Genomic DNA, 17,123 nt, shown 5'->3' with positions numbered 1-17,123 from the left:
GCATTCTATAATGCCAAAGCCGGTAGCAGTGGTGATGGATCGCTCCATTTCATTATCGCTATTTAAAAGGCTTGGCTTAGGGAGAGGACTGAGCCAAAGAGAGCGGTCAGATCAATTCAAATTCATAACGCTGCCACTTGAATGGGACTCAATTATCCAGCCTGGCATTTGCGATATTAAGAGGGCATTCCGCCTTCTGAAAAAGGCCCTTTTCATGATGACCAGCACAGTGTGCCACACTGAAAGAGGGAGAGAAGATATCATGAATCAAGACATCTGACAACGGCTCTCTTCCCATATAACTGACACTCGGTTATTTCAGTTAAGGGGCCTGTATGACTGGCTTTTGGGGTAAACAGATAAAGTACAGTCAATTAGCCTCAGCGTGGAGATCAATGACTCGGTTATGTGACCCTGTTGCCCAGCCAGTAGAAACGGCTCTGAGTAATTAGCCCTTTGAACACTGTAGACAGTGGCGGCCAGACTGAACGAGGCCCAGAGGAGCTGCAAACATAGCAAAAACTGTGAAAAATGCAGAGGCGCATTTCAGTCTCAGAGTGCACAAGAATAGGCTGCAATTAATGGTTAATTTGATCATGCTATGCTGATTATTTCCTTGATTCATAGGTTTTGTTGGGGGGTTTTTTATAAATATTTTTAATATATATAAATTAATTTGAAGGTTATGAAAAGTAGTGATTTTGTAGGCTATGCTATATTTGCACACACAACAAAATCACTACATTAAAGTTATAGCATTTAGTTTCTTTAGTTTTTCCTTTTTTTTTTTTTAAGTTCAACGTGACTCTCTTGATCCATTATGCAAAATGGAAATATAAATGGAAATCTTTTTTTCATATTGAGCTATTCACACAGACGGCAGTGCGTTACACATTAAGTGGTTGTCTTACTTGGGATGGGCGAGGAGCTGGTAAAGGGCATGTTTGTTGTCCTCCAGGCTGGTCATGGCCACCAGAAAGCATTTGATCACCTCCCACGCCTGTCGTCTGTAATACGGCTCAGTATTGGCACTCTTTAGGCAATCCAATGCAGTCTCTATAGCCTAAATACATCAGGAGAACAGAATTAAGCGTCAGTGGGCCAAACGTGCACGTCAAAAACGGCTTAATACATCCCATTAACAACACAAAAATCTAGTTCAAGTGATAAAAATCTCATCACAAAATTACATATGATCGCGCACTTCACACATCATTTTTATTCAAGTTACGTTGCACATTTATACGACACTAATCTCCCTCGCTTGAGTGAAATTTTCTGTGATGACACTTAAAGACCCATCAAACATTAACACATTCTGCAGTGATTAGATGCCTCTTAAACCCTTAAATTATAAAGAGACAAGCTAAAGTGGTAAGACACGTCGAGGGAGAAGATGAGCTAATTAATAAGATTCAAAAATATAGAAGGCAGCTTGCCACAGAAAGGGCTGTCTGAATGAATTATAGCCAAGGCAGTGTTACCACTGACAGACATGCAAGTCAATTTAAGACAGAAACCCCAGAAACAGCTCTTAATACTGATGTGCTCTGGGAAAAGGTGAAATAAATGGCACACGGGTTGAGGAAAAGAGGGCCATACTTCTCAGTACAGCACTGTTTTACAATTCCTGAGGGTCCTGAGCTGTTCTGCCTTGTTGAGACATTATTATAAATGTCACACAACCTTGTACACATGTTCTATTCCCAAGAGATCCCTCTACACAAACCATGTCATTTTTCAAAAGCTCAAGGCCTCTACAGTGGAGGCCTGGCCCATAAAAATGTGTGTGTATTATATAAAAGCATGTGTTTTTCTTTAAAACACTTTGGGAGTTTTCCCTCAACATTAAATTGTTCCTCCTCTTCAGTGGCATCAAGAAAATGAGCCTACGAACCCTTTCTAATGAACTCTGACACCATGTCTGAATGTTTACATTTTGTTTAACACCGTGATGCTTGGAAACTAGAGAAATATGGGCAGGATTAATCAAGCAGTCATGCTGCAGAGAAACCATCAGTGCTGATGGGAGACAATCGGTCTTTGACGGCAGAAGATATGTAGAGAACTTCCTTGAACTACGCAACATTAGCTCTCATTTACAAATGTCTGGGTTCCTGGATCGCAGGAACGAAGTACGGCTTCATATTAAATGGGAAGGCGACTCAGTTTGGCTGGTGTCTAAATCAAATTGCACTTGTGCACGGATTCGCACACATATTGAAAGAAGTGAGCATACTTCGAGAGTGAAGGCCGGTCCTATGGGGGACAGAATGAGTTGTTGTCTGTCTCGATCCAAACACATCGCTGGGCTCCGGGCGGCTGCAAACAGCAGCTGCCGCCTGCAGCAACCACAGGGCGCATGCAAATGAAATTAAGCAGCGACGGCACAACGGCGGTAGCATCCATCTTTGTGGAGTGAACACAATTACAGAAATGACAGTTTGCGTTTTCTCAAGCAGCGACGAGCAGCAGGAAAGGCCATTAGCTGGAGTAAATAATCCCGTCTGCACAGCAGGGAGAGATTGATTAGAGGGGGGTGGGCAGGAGGGAAGAGATGAGCACAGCTTACAGCCTGATGATCTATTTAATTACCTGGGGAAGACGATGTCTTTCTGCACACACTACACTTTGACAAGTACTCATTACATGACGAGAATCCCTCTTCCAACCCCTGAACCTCCCCATCCCTCTCACACACATATTGAGGGCAAATTGACACATAAAAGGAAGTGGATTTGTTACGGTTTATAGAGAAGCAAGCCAGAAACCAAAACTGGTGTTTACATATGCTGCAGTGGTTCGTGGTTTTCAAAAACATGAGATAGTCTCTTATGGTTCTGTAATAGTCCTTAAATATAACCAACACAAGTGGATCTGGATTAATCTCAAATCAACCTCAAATACCTAGACAATGTATTTGCGCTATTTAATATTAATATGCTATTTAATATTAATAAATGTATCAATTCCCTATTAAAGTAAGAATTAAACCTTAAATGAAAATGACAATTGAAGCCCATTGGACAGAATGTTGAAGAATGTACTGGCTTTTAATTTCCATGAAATTAAACCAAATTGGATCTCCTGCTGAAAAATTACCAAATAAACAGTAAAAACAAAGTAATCTGAAAATTGTATTTCTTGTGCACTATATTCCAAGTCTTCTGAAGGCACACATTTGGTGGTATTTTGGTCTGTTCATCGCACACAATCGATCGTATTTTGGAAGTTTTGGAAGATCCATATGGACCACTTTTATTGTATTGTTATTTATTTTTTTGTCATATCAAAACTTAACATTAACCCGTCATTATGTGAACAAGATTAGCCAACACATTATTCAATGTCTTTTTGTGTTTCATGAAAGAAACATCTTCATATAGTCCCAAACCCATCTGAAACTGAGTATATGACAAGGTAGAAGGACTGCATGATACTGGGGGGGCATGCGTGATTTTTTTTAGATAAAAATGTATCGATGACTGACGATATATTGTAAGAGCCTACAAGGTACTACATATATGATGCAACGACATCACAGTGAGATGGAGTATAAAAATGATAAAAAGCATCACCTTCTCCATAGGCAGTTGAATGGAGGCTTTGCAGTCAGTGAACTCTGCCTTGATGCTGGGGCCTTGAACCTCAGTAACCACATATTGCAGCTTCTGTGACTCCTTCAGCATTTTCCGGTTACTTCCTCCAAACTTACCCAGCACCCGATAAGCGACATGGGAGATGGTCTCCGCAGGGTTACGGAGCGTTCGCCACAATGCCTGTCAAAAAAAGGCATTCAGAGAACATTTGAATCAATCCTCAGGTCTCTGCTCAGGTCAAAAGTGACAGGTCAAAAGTTTTACCTGCATAAGTTCGGCTCGGACAGGCTGGATGTGGTCATAGAGGAAGTCAGGCTGCAGGTTGTCCACGCAGAGCTCCAGTGTGCGCAAGCCCTGGCTGACAAGAGTTTGGGAACCGTTGAGTGCAGACACCAGTGGGTCCATGAGCATGGGCAGGTAGGGCAGAAGAGAGCTCAGCCGCACAGGGACAGTGAGGCACAGTTCCACAAACAGATCCTTCATGTGCTGCTTATGAAGGCCACTCTGCAACATGTTCAAACCTACAGAGATCCCATAAAGTATCAATACTCAAGGTGGTCATTTAGTTTTTTAAAATATTTTATTTAGTGTGTTTTCATTGCAGTTCTTAATTTTTTTAAATAGCTTTGGTTTAGATGTAAAGAGATGATATTCATATTTTATTTTGTTTTTGCATTTAAACACTTTTTTGCAACTGTCCATGACCTTTTCAGTAAGGTCATGACCCACCAGTTGAGAAATACTGTTCTGAAAAAAACTACAGTTAATGTTCTCACTCACCTTGCAGCAAATTAGGCAGCAAAGGCAGAAACTCCTGGTACAAGAGGTCATGGCTGCCCCCTCCTATAGAGCGGAATAGGGCTCTCAGCAAAAGGAAGTAGTTATAGGGCTCCTTGGCAGATTGAGCCAGTTCCATGGAACTGTTCACTATTTTATGAAGGTGAGGCTGTGAAAGAAATAGATTCAACACATTATTTAGTAAGTAGTTAAAAAAAATCCATGTGTCATTGTATACAAAAGTGATTTAAATGCTTTACTGATAATTTTGCCAGGTTGATTATTTGACATATATTTGATGATTTGGTGAAAATTATATATTTTACTATACATGCATTTGTCAGACACTTACATTAGCATTCAAAAAGGGTTGGTAAAACATTTAAATGTTTTTGAAAGTCTCATGCTCACAAGGCTTCATTTATTTGATTTGAAAATATTACTAAATTATACTGTGAAATATCAATACAACTTAAAGTAACTTTTCAATTTTCATATTTAAAAAAAAAAAAATTATTCCTGTGAGGGCAAAGCTATATTTAATATGTTTCGGTTAGGGTTATAGGTTGGGTTAAGCAAAAGAAAATACCATTAACCTGAGATAAAAAGCAATGTCCTCACTAATATAGTAAAACAAACGTGTATGAAATAATATAGTTGAAAAGTAAACTGCAACCAGCTTAAAAAAAAATAGACTATTTCAAAACAGTGACTGAATATAAGATGATAATGTCAGCCGGCAACAGAATTGATGGGAAGTGAGATACAGAAGCTTCTTCCTTTCCACTATTTCACAGTGACCTTCACTTTGGTCTTTCCTGTCAATCTGAGGCGCAAGTGTCATTTCTCATCAGAGGAGCTGACAGAACGCATTAAAATTAATGCAGCACGGTTACTGGCGCTGAGGCGTTAGACAGCACCGTGTCATCAGAGCTTGGAAGGTGTGAGCCATCTAAACGCTCAGAAAAAATTACTAAATCTAAATAAGCACCTTAGCCAACTAAAAGACAAAAGAGGCTACAATTTATTTTATAAACCTGCATGAGCATAAGACACAAAGCTCACCTTGAGCATTTGCTCATTTTCAGCAGCGAAGAGAGACACAGAGCCAAAGACCAGTTTAAAGAGTTTGAGATAGAGGTTTGATAACTCCACGTTAGAGCCCATCTCAGGCAGACGCTCCAACAGATACTCCACGAGGATTGTGGCAAACAGTGCTGAGGTTGTTAGATTGGCCAGGAAAGAATTTGCCACGATCTGTTGAAAGATTGAACAGCCATGTCATATTAACTGTCAATGAACTTTGCAGAAAGAAAAATCCTTAAAAGACAAATTAAATCAATTCAATTCTGCAGTGAACGAAAACTGCAGCACCGGTACCTGTAGGGCATAGTTCTTGGATATGCGTTCCACCATGTATGGAACGGTCGTCTGGAAGATCTCTTTGAAAGTAAGAGGATTCATCATGGTGAAGACTCCTGCAAAGTGCTCCAAGACCTCCTTCTCTTCCTTCATCCGCACCGTCTGACAGTTAGCCACACGGATATACGTCTGCCCATTGCCGGCAATCTGTACCTAGCCAAAAGGGGGTTGGCTCTGTGATAAGCTGTAAACTTCAGCTCTCTGTATCGTGTACTCGAGTAAATAAATTCTACTACGATCTGAAATGTGGCAATATAACTGGACACAACTTTACAAGTCTATTAGAGAGTTTAGGTTTGAGTATTTTGCTGTGGTAATAATCTGCACCAATTAGTGGACGGTCGTACCTGGTAGATATCCAAGGCCTGCATGGCATATTTGACCAGCTTGATGTAGATCTGTGTCTCTTTGGGCTGGAGTTGCTTGTTGGGAATGAACTGAGCCTCTGAAATACAACAATAAATACCAAAATGAATTATTTAAATGAAAATACTTAGCAGAACAAACCCTTTAGTGACTTTGAGATGCCCTACAAAGATGAAAAAAAGATCACTAAAGCCAAGAATGCCCATCCATCTCACCTCCAGGAGCTTTACATGAAGTGATGCCCCATGTGATAGTTTTCACTCCGCATACGAGGGTCTTCACCAGACTGCGACAGTCGGAAACCTGGAAGGTCTGTTTGTCCTCCTTTTCGCCAGGTCTATCAAAAGGAGTGGCCGGGGGTGGTGCAGGGGTGACGGGTGTTGGGGGCGCAGGTGGAGGTAAGGCGGGCGTAGCTACAGTAGGAGTGGCTGGGACTCCTGGTAATGCCCCAGAGTCTACCACACCCATCTCTGATTGGGGCTTACACTTCTTAAAGATGGATACCAGTTGGTACCGTGCAATGGTGTGAAACTTCAACACAAAAACCTGAGGATATAGAAATGATACATTGACTTTGTGCTTTCCAAATGCATTGACAGGTGGCCAAGACAGAGGCATTCTGTAGCCCGTTGTCATTACGATCGTAACATAGTTTACATTGGCTAATGTGGTCTCTCTCACCTCCAGCATTCTCATGAGAATGTCTCTGCCGTTCCCATTCTCCTGCTCACTCTTGGATCGGATGCAGTCTACGAGGTTTAGCAACAGCTTACAGGACATGGTCTGGATACTGCTGGGAAGGGACTCATCGTCAATGTTCTTAGCGAACAGTTGCACCGCCAAGGAGAGGTCTGTCAACGGGAGGTTCTGTCTAACATGGTGTACTAGGTCTGCTAGTGTGCTGTATGCCAAGGGCCTGAAACATCAACAGACTTAGTGTTAGACAACAGCATTCATGCTTTCTAGAGGATTTACGTTTTTTTCTGTTTATACCAATTTCCAGATTCTCAATTTCAACAACAATTTCAATACCATGTTTATGTTCATTGATGCCTCAACATTTTCACCTTCAGAAATCATTCCAATATTCTGATTGGGTGCTCAAGAAATATTTCTATATCATCACTTAAAACAGTTTAATATGAAGCTGCTTAATGTTTTTGTGGTAACCATAATAAAAATATTTTGATGAAAAGAAAAGTTCAGCATTAATTTGAAATTTGAATATTTTGTAACATTAAAAAAGTCTTTACTGTTTATCGATTTATTCAGAGTCCTTGCTGAATACAAGGATTAGTTTCTTTTAAAAAAGAATCTTACAAACCCCAAACTTTTGAACGGTAGTGTAATTGTATATTACTATTGACTTGGTACAAACATCTCTATTCTTGTGGTGTAGAACCTCCAGCCTAAAATTGATCAAAACCAACCCTCAAAGAGCAAATGGCTCTCAACTCTGGCTGATAATAATATCTTGGGTCAATACTTGGGGGATTTCAGGCAAAGTTTCAGAATAAACGACACTAATGGCTTTGACAGATTGTGAGTCCTGCAAAATTTGCCTGCTGAAGGCTGATGAAAGCCATGGATGACAGGAAGGTGGAGTTGGCAGGCACATGACATCTGGGGCAGGAAGACAGAGAGTGGACAATGCCAGGACAGCCTGGCACATGAAGATGGGCACCTGGATCTCCTTTTCCCAGTGGGGCATCTCAGCTCAGTCAAGCACCATTAACTATCAATTCTGATATGCTGCACTTGATGAAATTTAACTCTCCTTTTTTCCCGCAAGAAATTTGGGAGGGAAAGAATTGTGGCCTCAAGCCACACTGAAGAAATTACAATAAAATGAACATGTATGTGTTGCTCTCCATGTAGGCAGCCACCTTCTAAGATATTAACCTAACTAAAATAAAACGTCATAAGTGATTGACCTCTACCCAGGCAACCATAAAGTATGAACGTGTCATTTAAATAGAGATTTTCAGAACTCGCAACTTATTTCACTGGAGCACCTTTTCAAGTTAACAATGTGATAAAACAGTAAAATGAGTTAAATACGAAGCATTTAAAAATATTGGCCATTTTTAATCTTTAATCTTTTTTAAGAATTACCTTCACATTTGATCTAAAACAAAGTTAACCTTTAAAAAAAAAAAAAAAAAAGAATAATACATTTAAAATGATTATCCATTTTTCACACTGTACATTATAATGTAGTGATGCCTAAAACCACATGCATTTAAAACAACTGATTCATTAAAGTTGAATATAATCCATGACATTATATAATTATTTATAATTAGGGCCGGGACTCGATTAAAAAAATTAATCTAATTAATTAGAGGCTTTGTAATTAATTAATCAAAATTAATCGCATTTTAATGGCATATAATTATTTGACCTGAGAACAATGAGAAGTAATTTTTCACATGGACTTTTAGTATACCATTGAATAATGACTGAATACATAAGCTTAATTAACAAAATATTGTTTATTTATTTCAGTCCAGCAGACCAGCGCAATGTTTGCCATTAAGCGTAGCAAAAGCATATTTGTGATATTTGAGGCTCGGTGTGCTGCGGTGATACGCAAATTCCTGGTTGTATAGCTTGCACACAACCTTGCTCTTGTCGACGCTTCCATCCTTTTTTAAAACAAAATTTCCCATCCACGGGGCCAAGCAAAGCGGTCTCATCAGCTTCTTCGTTCATGTTGACTGGTTTGTTGTTGTCGTGACTCGTGAACGCTAGTTGGTGTTCCAGTATAATCGGTCCGTCAAAACTCATTCATTGAAAAACGCTCCGCGGTGCAAAAATAAGTGTGATTAAAATTTTTATTTATTTTTTTGCGTAATCAATTAACGCGTTAAAGTCCCATAATTAATTCATCTTAATTACAAGTCCCAGCCCTATTTATAATATATATTTTGTATAGTTTTATTTAATCAGTAAAGTATAATATTATCCATTTATCAGTTATCCATCACTTGTGAAAATAATTATATTTTTATAATACTATTATTCTTTTAAATAATTCAAAATAATTTTAAATTCCCCCTTCTATTACGTCATTGATTTGAGAGCTTCGTTTTCTGGGCCTGGTGTCTATAAAAGCTTTTCTTTTACTAACAGGATATTCTTATATTACCATGACCTTTTATATATCTACGGTCCCAGGGAAAGTTGATTTCTCAATTCATCACCCCTTTAAAAAAATGCACTACGGGATTGTTTTCTTTGCAGAGCACAGCATGTACCCAACCTTAGAATTTGTTTCATGAGGGAATCTATGATGCCTTAAAACACTGCCAATGTATGCACCTTAATACAGTATGATTTGAAAGTCGAATGTGTGCCCTGCAAATTGCACAGATTTCTTATATTGGACAACCCCTTATAAAAGTTTGGAGGGAGTTAATCTGTGTTCTTACCTTAGCGTCTCTCTCGCAGTGTATCCTGAGCCAATGAGTATCGACTCATCAAAAAGCTTGTCCATGCATGGAATGAATTCTGCAACACAAACAGACTTTATCAGATGCCATCGCAGGCTCTGAAGCCCAACCAAAACTGCTCAAGGGCCCATGAACCCATAGATTCATCAATGTCAGGTTTCAACAGTGAGAGTTTCTCATCGATTCATTTAACCTTCTCTACAGGATTAATGATTTAGAAGAGTGTATCAGATTCCTCTCTCAAATGCTATTGATTGAGGGGTGAAGCTCAAAGAGAATGCAGCCGTTACATATCAAAGCGGTACCCCATGAAGCTCGGTGGTGTAATTAACACCAGATGCGAACGCTCCTACAATAGCGAACGCTTTGCATATCTTATTTGGGAATATCTGCCAACAATCTGCAAAGTGTTTAGCGGTGGATGACTCACGGCTGCGTAGATCTGTGGTGAGGATGTGCTTGGCAGCGATCAGTAGCTCTTTCCGCAGGTGAGCCGTCTCAGGGGGGCAGTTAGACAGCAGCTGCAGCATCCCCTTCACCATCTGCTGGGAGTACTTCCCAACCAAGTCCTGATAGACACACATTTCACATTAGTCACTGTTTTGAGCATCTCAAGTTGAGAAAAGTTTAATTAACAGGTGGTCAAGCTATGGTTTCCGGAGCCACGCTACCTGGTAGATCCGGATAATGTAAGCGAGGAATGACAAGGTCTTGATCTGAGCTGCGATAAAATCTGCATAAAGCTCCTTGTTGAACAGCTTGTGTTGCCTGTCGCGGATAGAAACAAGAAAAAACTTTAAATGTCACCGTGTTAAATTGCATCTATGAAATCCATTTCAGTGCATTAGCAGTGATGTAACACCGCACACTGAACGATACGATGAGGTCACTGACCGAGCCTGCGGAGACACCTGCAGCATGATGGTGTTCATGATAAGAGGCACAAACTCCGACACCACATTGTGAATGTTCAGTTTGTACAGCTAGGAAAGACATCAAACAGGAAAGCAATTAATGTATCAGTGGGCCACAGACAGAAAGAAGACCTCTGCTTGAAACATACACACTGCTGCAGTATAACCATTTACAAGATTCATGCACTCAAAACAGCAAAATCCTGTATAGATCTACCAATACAACTTAACATTAAAAAAAAAAAATTATATTGTGGAATTTTTTAGGGCTGCAAGATTATGACAAAAATCTAAATAGTTGATTATTCCCTTGAAATTGCAATTGCTATTATTAAATACTAGGGCTGTCAAAATTAACGCGTTAATAAAGCTTTAACGCAAATTCATTTTAACGGCACTCATTTTTTAACTCATTGATTAACGCAGCGCGCATTTTCTGATTGATCCACGGCCTAGCCCGTAGTTGGAGAAATCGAGAGCAGCCACAGGCGTAAAGGATACAGAGGCAAATATTAATATGGGAATAAAAAGGTTAACATTAAAGGGGGGGTGAAATGCTGTTTCATGTATACTGAGCTTTTTACACTGTTAAAGACTTGGATTCCCATCCTAAACATAGACAAAGTTTCAAAAACTAATGTTGGACGTTTGATGGAGCATTTCTGTGTTAAAAATCCTCCTTCCGGTTTCTCACAAGTTTCGGAGAGTTTTTTTCGAGTATGGGTCGACTTGACGTTAAGAGACCGGAAAGTCCTTGTATGGGCCGTACGGGCTCTTCTCCCGGTAGGGTGCGCGCACGCGTGACTAGAGCGAGAGAGGAAATGCACGCCCGTAAACACTGCTCTCAAGCTGCAGATCCAGTCGTCCGTGAACACTTATGTCGGTTATAGTTCGCGCTGCGCTCCACTTCATTCCTCCACTTTGACATCAAGAGACTTCAACGCTTCAGCACAGCATTCCGGGAGGGCAGCGCTGCATTTGAACCGATTTGTACGCAGAAATGACGGGAAGCTTCACAACATCGCTTCAGTCGCATCGCAAGTGGATCTCCACACTCCAAGAAGTGTGTTTTTGACGGAGCGGTCCCAGCAATAAAGGTTCGGTCCTGCTTTGGAAGCAGCCGGTGAGTAAAACTGCTTCAAATGTCTGTGCTGTTGGCTCGTCGCGTGAGTAAACATCAGTAAACGACACGATCGCGTGCTTCGTCATTCAAATGCGCTAACGGACTTCATTGTTGTTCTATGTATAACGTTACACTATTCTGACGTGCAAAACCGTTTTGCTTGCTACTGCTAAGCTTTAGTCGCATACAATAGTCCATAAACCGAATCATGTCCTCATAAACTGCAAGTAAAGACTCACAAATGTTGACAGGCCACTAAATACAGTACATACCACAGAGACGGACGTCCTGCTGCTGCTGGTTTTCCTGTTCAATTTATTTCAGCCTCCGAATTTGATTCTAGATCATATCTATTAGCTGAGATCGATAGCAAGGGTTTCTCCACGCTTGAGGACGTCACCGCTTTGCGGCTTCGTCATTCTTTAGCTCCGCCCACACGATACGCCTCCAGGCGCTTGGTTTTTTTCCGGAAAGACTCGGTACAGCCCATATTTCTTTTATAAATATAATAAAACTAAAGACTTTTTGGAGATATGAAGGATGCAATACTACTCTATAGGTACTCAAGATTGACATGAGATTGACTGAAACTGAGTGTTTTCATGATTATGACAATTTACATTGAATGATGTTTTGAATAGCTTTATACCATTGTCTGAAGCAAATGAATGGAATATTTTTACATTAAAAAAACAAAAACAAAAAACAAGCTGAAAACACCAGAAAAACATGTATTGCTTTTCTGTAGCATTAATCCTCAATTGTCAACTATACATTGTTTTTTTGTATTGGTTTTGTTTTTGTTTTTTAATATGCATCCAATAACAGGGACTTCCACAACGCGTAGTTCTAGGAACTTAGTTCTAGGGACTAGGAATCAGGGTGGTTCCCTGAGAACTAAATGTTCCCCTAGGGTCATTTTCCTGTTTGCTTGCACCGCCTGTAGGAACTCCAAAGAGACGTAAGCCACACTTATTGTTGTGACTTCTATTTTGACAGCGCCTAGAACACCACAGTCATAGCACAGGGTGCTCACATTCTCCGCCTTAATTATATATTACAATCATTTTAACAGTCCGGTCTAATAAGTTAATAGGTAGAACTGTTATACAAAGGAAGTAGACATTATATGAAAAAGTATTAGCTTTTGCCATGTGGTTGATATCTAGTGTCACTGAGCAGAAATACATAATCATGTTTCGCTTGCTCCCCCCTCAGAGTTATTATGGGTTGGGTTGTCTCCTTAGTATAAGGGTTGAGAGCTCCATATATCACTGTTTTCCATGTTAGTTAGTTCATATAGGCTGTCTGCATGGCTTTTTAAAAATGGCGGGTGCCATTTTGCGTGCATTCTACCAGACAGCTTACACTTTCGTAATTGGTAGTTCCTATTGTGCTGGGTTAGACCCTAATCTGAACTAGTTGTGATTCGACTCTCACAAGGCAACATGCTCTAAACGCACCTCTCAAGGGGATTTTTTTTGTTTTTTGAATGATAATCATAGCATCCATAATTAGACGTTGTTTAAAGCCATTCGAAATTCAAATAATTCTGCAGCCCTAGAATTTTTTATGCAAAATTTATATCTGTATAAATTTGTATAAATCTGTATAAATATATCTGTGATATTTGTTGGTGCTAGATTGTAGACAAACAAATTGAAATAAACATGCTGGTCAAATGTATAATAACATGCAGAAACAGTAAAACAAAAGCAAGAGTTTTTGATTGTAGCTTCCTAACAGCTGCAGATTCTTCTACTCAAAAAACATCAAAATTGATTTTCTTTACAATTAAAGCTCATAATGACAACTAAACTAATCACATTCACCCTTTTGATAAGTGTGCCAGGTTTACAAAAACAAAGTATATAGCTAGAAAGTATGAGTTTCATATGATGGACAACACCTTTTATAAATAAGCCAAATGTCTAAAAGAGGATGGCTGGGTTTTTATGGGCTCTCACCTGATACATGAGGACTACGATGATGGGAAGCTCAGCCAACACTTTGAGTGACAGCGATCCCCGGGGGATTATGGTATGCTGGAGGACACAGAGGAGACAGATGAGGCCAGTGAGAGACTACATCAGGTGTCAACATGAACCATTTTCGCTCCTATATGGAGTTGTCTTTGTTGATAGTAAAAGTCAATTCAATTGAAGTTTATTTGTATAGCACTTTTCGCAATATCGATTTAAAGCAGCTTCAGAAGAGCAGAATTGCATTTTAGCGTCTCTTTGCACAAAGTTCCTAAGCAGGAATTTGGTGCCCTCTAGTGTTCTACATGAAGAAAATGTCATTTGCATTAGAATACTCCAGGAATGTAAAGTTTACACATGGTGGCTAAATTGGCTGTGACTGACCGCATGACAACATTGTATTTGTAGTGTCTTTGGCGACATTCAGACTGTCAGATCCAATTTTTTGCTATCAGTATGCATCAGTGTGTACCCGGCATTAGCGATCAAGTGAAAATCCACACAGATCAGCATTTGGACACTCAGATCTTATCAGTTTTACTTTCAGCGCCCAGGCTTATTGGTACTTTACAGTTTCTCACACACAAACACACATACGTGCACACACTCAATCTTACACACAGTACCATTCTCTGGACTAAAGCAAATCGCTCTCATCATTGTGTCTCAGCTGATCATATCAGTCAAAAAAACGATTTAGATGAGGAGGATTGTGCAGTTACAGAGCATGTGTACTGACCGTCCGGGTCTCGCTGTCCTCACGCTCCGGTGCAGTCTTCACCAATACTGAGGTGATCATGCCCACCATTTCTGGAGAAGGCACTGTGTTTTCTGCAATAACCTGAGGATTCTCAAAATACCTCGTCTGACAGACAAAAGACACAGGTTCAGAAAACAGTTAACAAAATACGTTAACAAAAACTACAAATCCAACTCTAGTGGCTTACCACAACTTTTGGCAGTTCTTTATAAATTTGCTTCACAAAGTCCAAGAAATGATGAATCTGTAAGAGTAGACAGGTAGATGTTATTTAATAATAATTGAAACTATATACTGAAACACAGAAAATGCAAATGCTAGTCAACATCACAGAGTGCCAGAAGGCTGCATCTTACCTCCTGGGAGATCGGCGGGCGAAACTGTTTATGCAGTTCAATGATGATGCGCAAACAAATGAGCACATTCTCTTCACTTTCAATCTAAATGATTAAACACAGAAGCAATTCAGAAGCAATCCAGTAGGAACCCTTATTTATATATATAAAACAAAAGAGGGGGAAAAAACACACACACACAATGATACATTGTAAATAAATGTAAAATGAATTATGTCCACGGTTTCATTTTTAAGTGACTGCTAAAAATTAAATTAAATCCCCTCTTTGAATTTTAAGTGACTCCTTTAAAAAAAATTTTTAGATGTCTCAAAGCTTTTATACTTGGACTAAAAGACAAAATGTGTTATTTTATTAAGTCTTTAAAGAGTAATTCCTTTAATCAACAACAAAGTAAACATTAATATTGGGAAATATTACAATTTAAAGAACTGCATTCTATATTCATGCATTTTAAGATGCAATTTATTCCTGTGACGTCAAGCTGAATTTTCAGCATCTTTACTCTAGTGTCACATGATCCTTAAGAAATTATTCTAATATGCTGATTTCTGCTCAGAAACATTATTAGTATGAATACTGGCAACATTTGTGCGGCTTAATACATTTGTGGAAAACCAAATACATTTTTCCTGAATTCTTTGATTAATCTAAAAAGTTCAAATGCATTTATTTAGAATAATAAATCTAAACAATGAAAGTCTGTACTTGCACTATATCAATTAAATGCATCCTTGTTAAATAAAAGTATTAACAAATAAATAAATAATGGATGGATGGATGGATGGATGGATGGAGACAGACAGACAGACAGACAGATAGACAGATAGACAAACAGACAGACAGACAGACAGACAGTTCAGCATATGGACACTCAGATCTTATCAGTTTTGCTTTCAGCGTCCAGGCTTTTTGGTACTCGCACACACACACACACACACACACACACACACACACACACACACACACACACACACACACACACACACACACACACACGCACAGTACCATGCCCCGGACTAAAGCACATCGCTCTCATCATTGTGTCTCTGCTGATCATGTTTATGTAAAAACAGAACCAAAATGCTGTCCCAAAAATGCATTTACAAACATTTGTCCAATAAAATGCTCTGTGAAACGAGAACTTTAAAGTGTCTCGGATCGGATGAAGTGGAAATCAGGTAAAGAAAGCTGACCTCAAGGAAGCGGAACATGACAGAGAGGATGTTTTTGGCATGGGGCCGCAGATGTTCATTAGTTGGGATTCGGTGGATGATCTCCAGGACGAGTTTCCTTAATTGCTATAAAAGTCAAAGACCAAGTTTATTTAAATGTCAGGAATGAGGCCTTGATGATGACCGGAGCAATATGATTTTTACAGTAGCACACACCTGTGTTGGTTTCTCCTGAAGGAACTGCACTTCTCCATCCTGCAGAAACGTTAGGAAACGAGGAATGATGTGCTCCAAGAAAGTAGAATACTGTGGTGAGGATGTGACATTCTGAGGAGGAAGAGAGTAACATCAATTACTACGAGAAAGCAGCTTTCGTTTCAGCTTTTCATAAGCAAAACACAAAAGCTTACCTCAAAATTCTCACTGACTTCCTGCATCATTTTCAGTTTGGTTTCATCCGCTTATGTTTAAATGAAGGGAAAAAACACACCAGTAAGCAGAGACAAAGAAGAGACAACATAGTAACAAGTGAAGCAGAAGCAAATAGACTCACGCGTGTTGTTGTCAGTGAGTGCCGCCACAAACTGCAGGTATTTCTTCATGAGGGTGGTCTGGTCCACCACGGTGGGGCTAGGGGTGGGGACAAAAGACATGGTGGCGGCCGGGACCGACAGGATTGCGCTGAATAGGGGCAGACTAGTGTCTGCGCTCGTCTCAGTAGAAGTTCATGTCATCTTTAGGAGAATAAACAAGAGGAACTGTCAATTTTACTATGCAGCCTTGCACAATGAAGGACAGTAATGATACTATAGTATAATATCCGTATTCAAGAAATGTATTCATGTACAGACATCGCGTTCATGGATGAGCTAATGTATTAAAGTGGTGCTGATAACCTAGGACATTTTCCATTGCTCTTTTTATTATGCTTAAATGCTTATTATGCTGAGAGGCATGGTACAAACATGCAAGTAAATCAAGAAAACGAGATATTCAAATAAGACTATAACAAAGATTAGTTTTCTGTCAATAAAGGTATCCAAACAGATGCTCGTCTGTCTAATAAATAAACTAAAACACTTTATAAATAAAAGAGTCTTTGGCTTTTCCATGGTTTCTATGGAAGGAAAGGGCAGCACTGATGACATCATTGACAGGTGACGGAAAGACATTGTCCATAACACTGATTAAAAA

The 17,123-nt window shown here is 39.5% G+C and overlaps 1 protein-coding gene across 6 annotated transcripts in view; it reads right to left on the bottom strand.

Annotated features, from left to right (window-relative positions):
- The window catches only part of trrap (transformation/transcription domain-associated protein), a 106,988-nt gene that overhangs the window by 88,751 nt on the left and 1,114 nt on the right, over positions 1-17,123 (bottom strand). For 4 of the 6 annotated variants that reach the window (XM_067430630.1, XM_067430632.1, XM_067430634.1 and 1 more), the window contains exons 2-22: positions 16,483-16,663; positions 16,340-16,389; positions 16,146-16,256; positions 15,951-16,055; positions 14,755-14,838; positions 14,586-14,642; positions 14,378-14,503; positions 13,624-13,701; positions 10,514-10,602; positions 10,291-10,387; positions 10,050-10,188; positions 9,599-9,677; positions 6,846-7,080; positions 6,380-6,710; positions 6,146-6,243; positions 5,757-5,951; positions 5,442-5,633; positions 4,380-4,545; positions 3,864-4,120; positions 3,579-3,779; positions 912-1,063 (exon numbers count right to left, since the gene is read on the bottom strand). In XM_067430630.1, coding sequence (XP_067286731.1) covers positions 912-1,063; positions 3,579-3,779; positions 3,864-4,120; positions 4,380-4,545; positions 5,442-5,633; positions 5,757-5,951; positions 6,146-6,243; positions 6,380-6,710; positions 6,846-7,080; positions 9,599-9,677; positions 10,050-10,188; positions 10,291-10,387; positions 10,514-10,602; positions 13,624-13,701; positions 14,378-14,503; positions 14,586-14,642; positions 14,755-14,838; positions 15,951-16,055; positions 16,146-16,256; positions 16,340-16,389; positions 16,483-16,582 — 2,942 coding nt within the window. In that variant the 5' untranslated portion in view covers positions 16,583-16,663. The remainder of the gene's footprint in view (positions 1-911; positions 1,064-3,578; positions 3,780-3,863; positions 4,121-4,379; positions 4,546-5,441; positions 5,634-5,756; positions 5,952-6,145; positions 6,244-6,379; positions 6,711-6,845; positions 7,081-9,598; positions 9,678-10,049; positions 10,189-10,290; positions 10,388-10,513; positions 10,603-13,623; positions 13,702-14,377; positions 14,504-14,585; positions 14,643-14,754; positions 14,839-15,950; positions 16,056-16,145; positions 16,257-16,339; positions 16,390-16,482; positions 16,664-17,123) is intronic. The other 2 variants (XM_067430631.1, XM_067430633.1) reach the window with 1 other exon arrangement.

This window comes from Pseudorasbora parva, chromosome 21 (assembly GCF_024679245.1).
Source record: "Pseudorasbora parva isolate DD20220531a chromosome 21, ASM2467924v1, whole genome shotgun sequence".
Classification (NCBI taxonomy): domain Eukaryota; kingdom Metazoa; phylum Chordata; class Actinopteri; order Cypriniformes; family Gobionidae; genus Pseudorasbora; species Pseudorasbora parva.
Note: the sequence above shows the minus strand (reverse complement) of the source record. Positions and strands in the feature narration are given on the sequence as shown.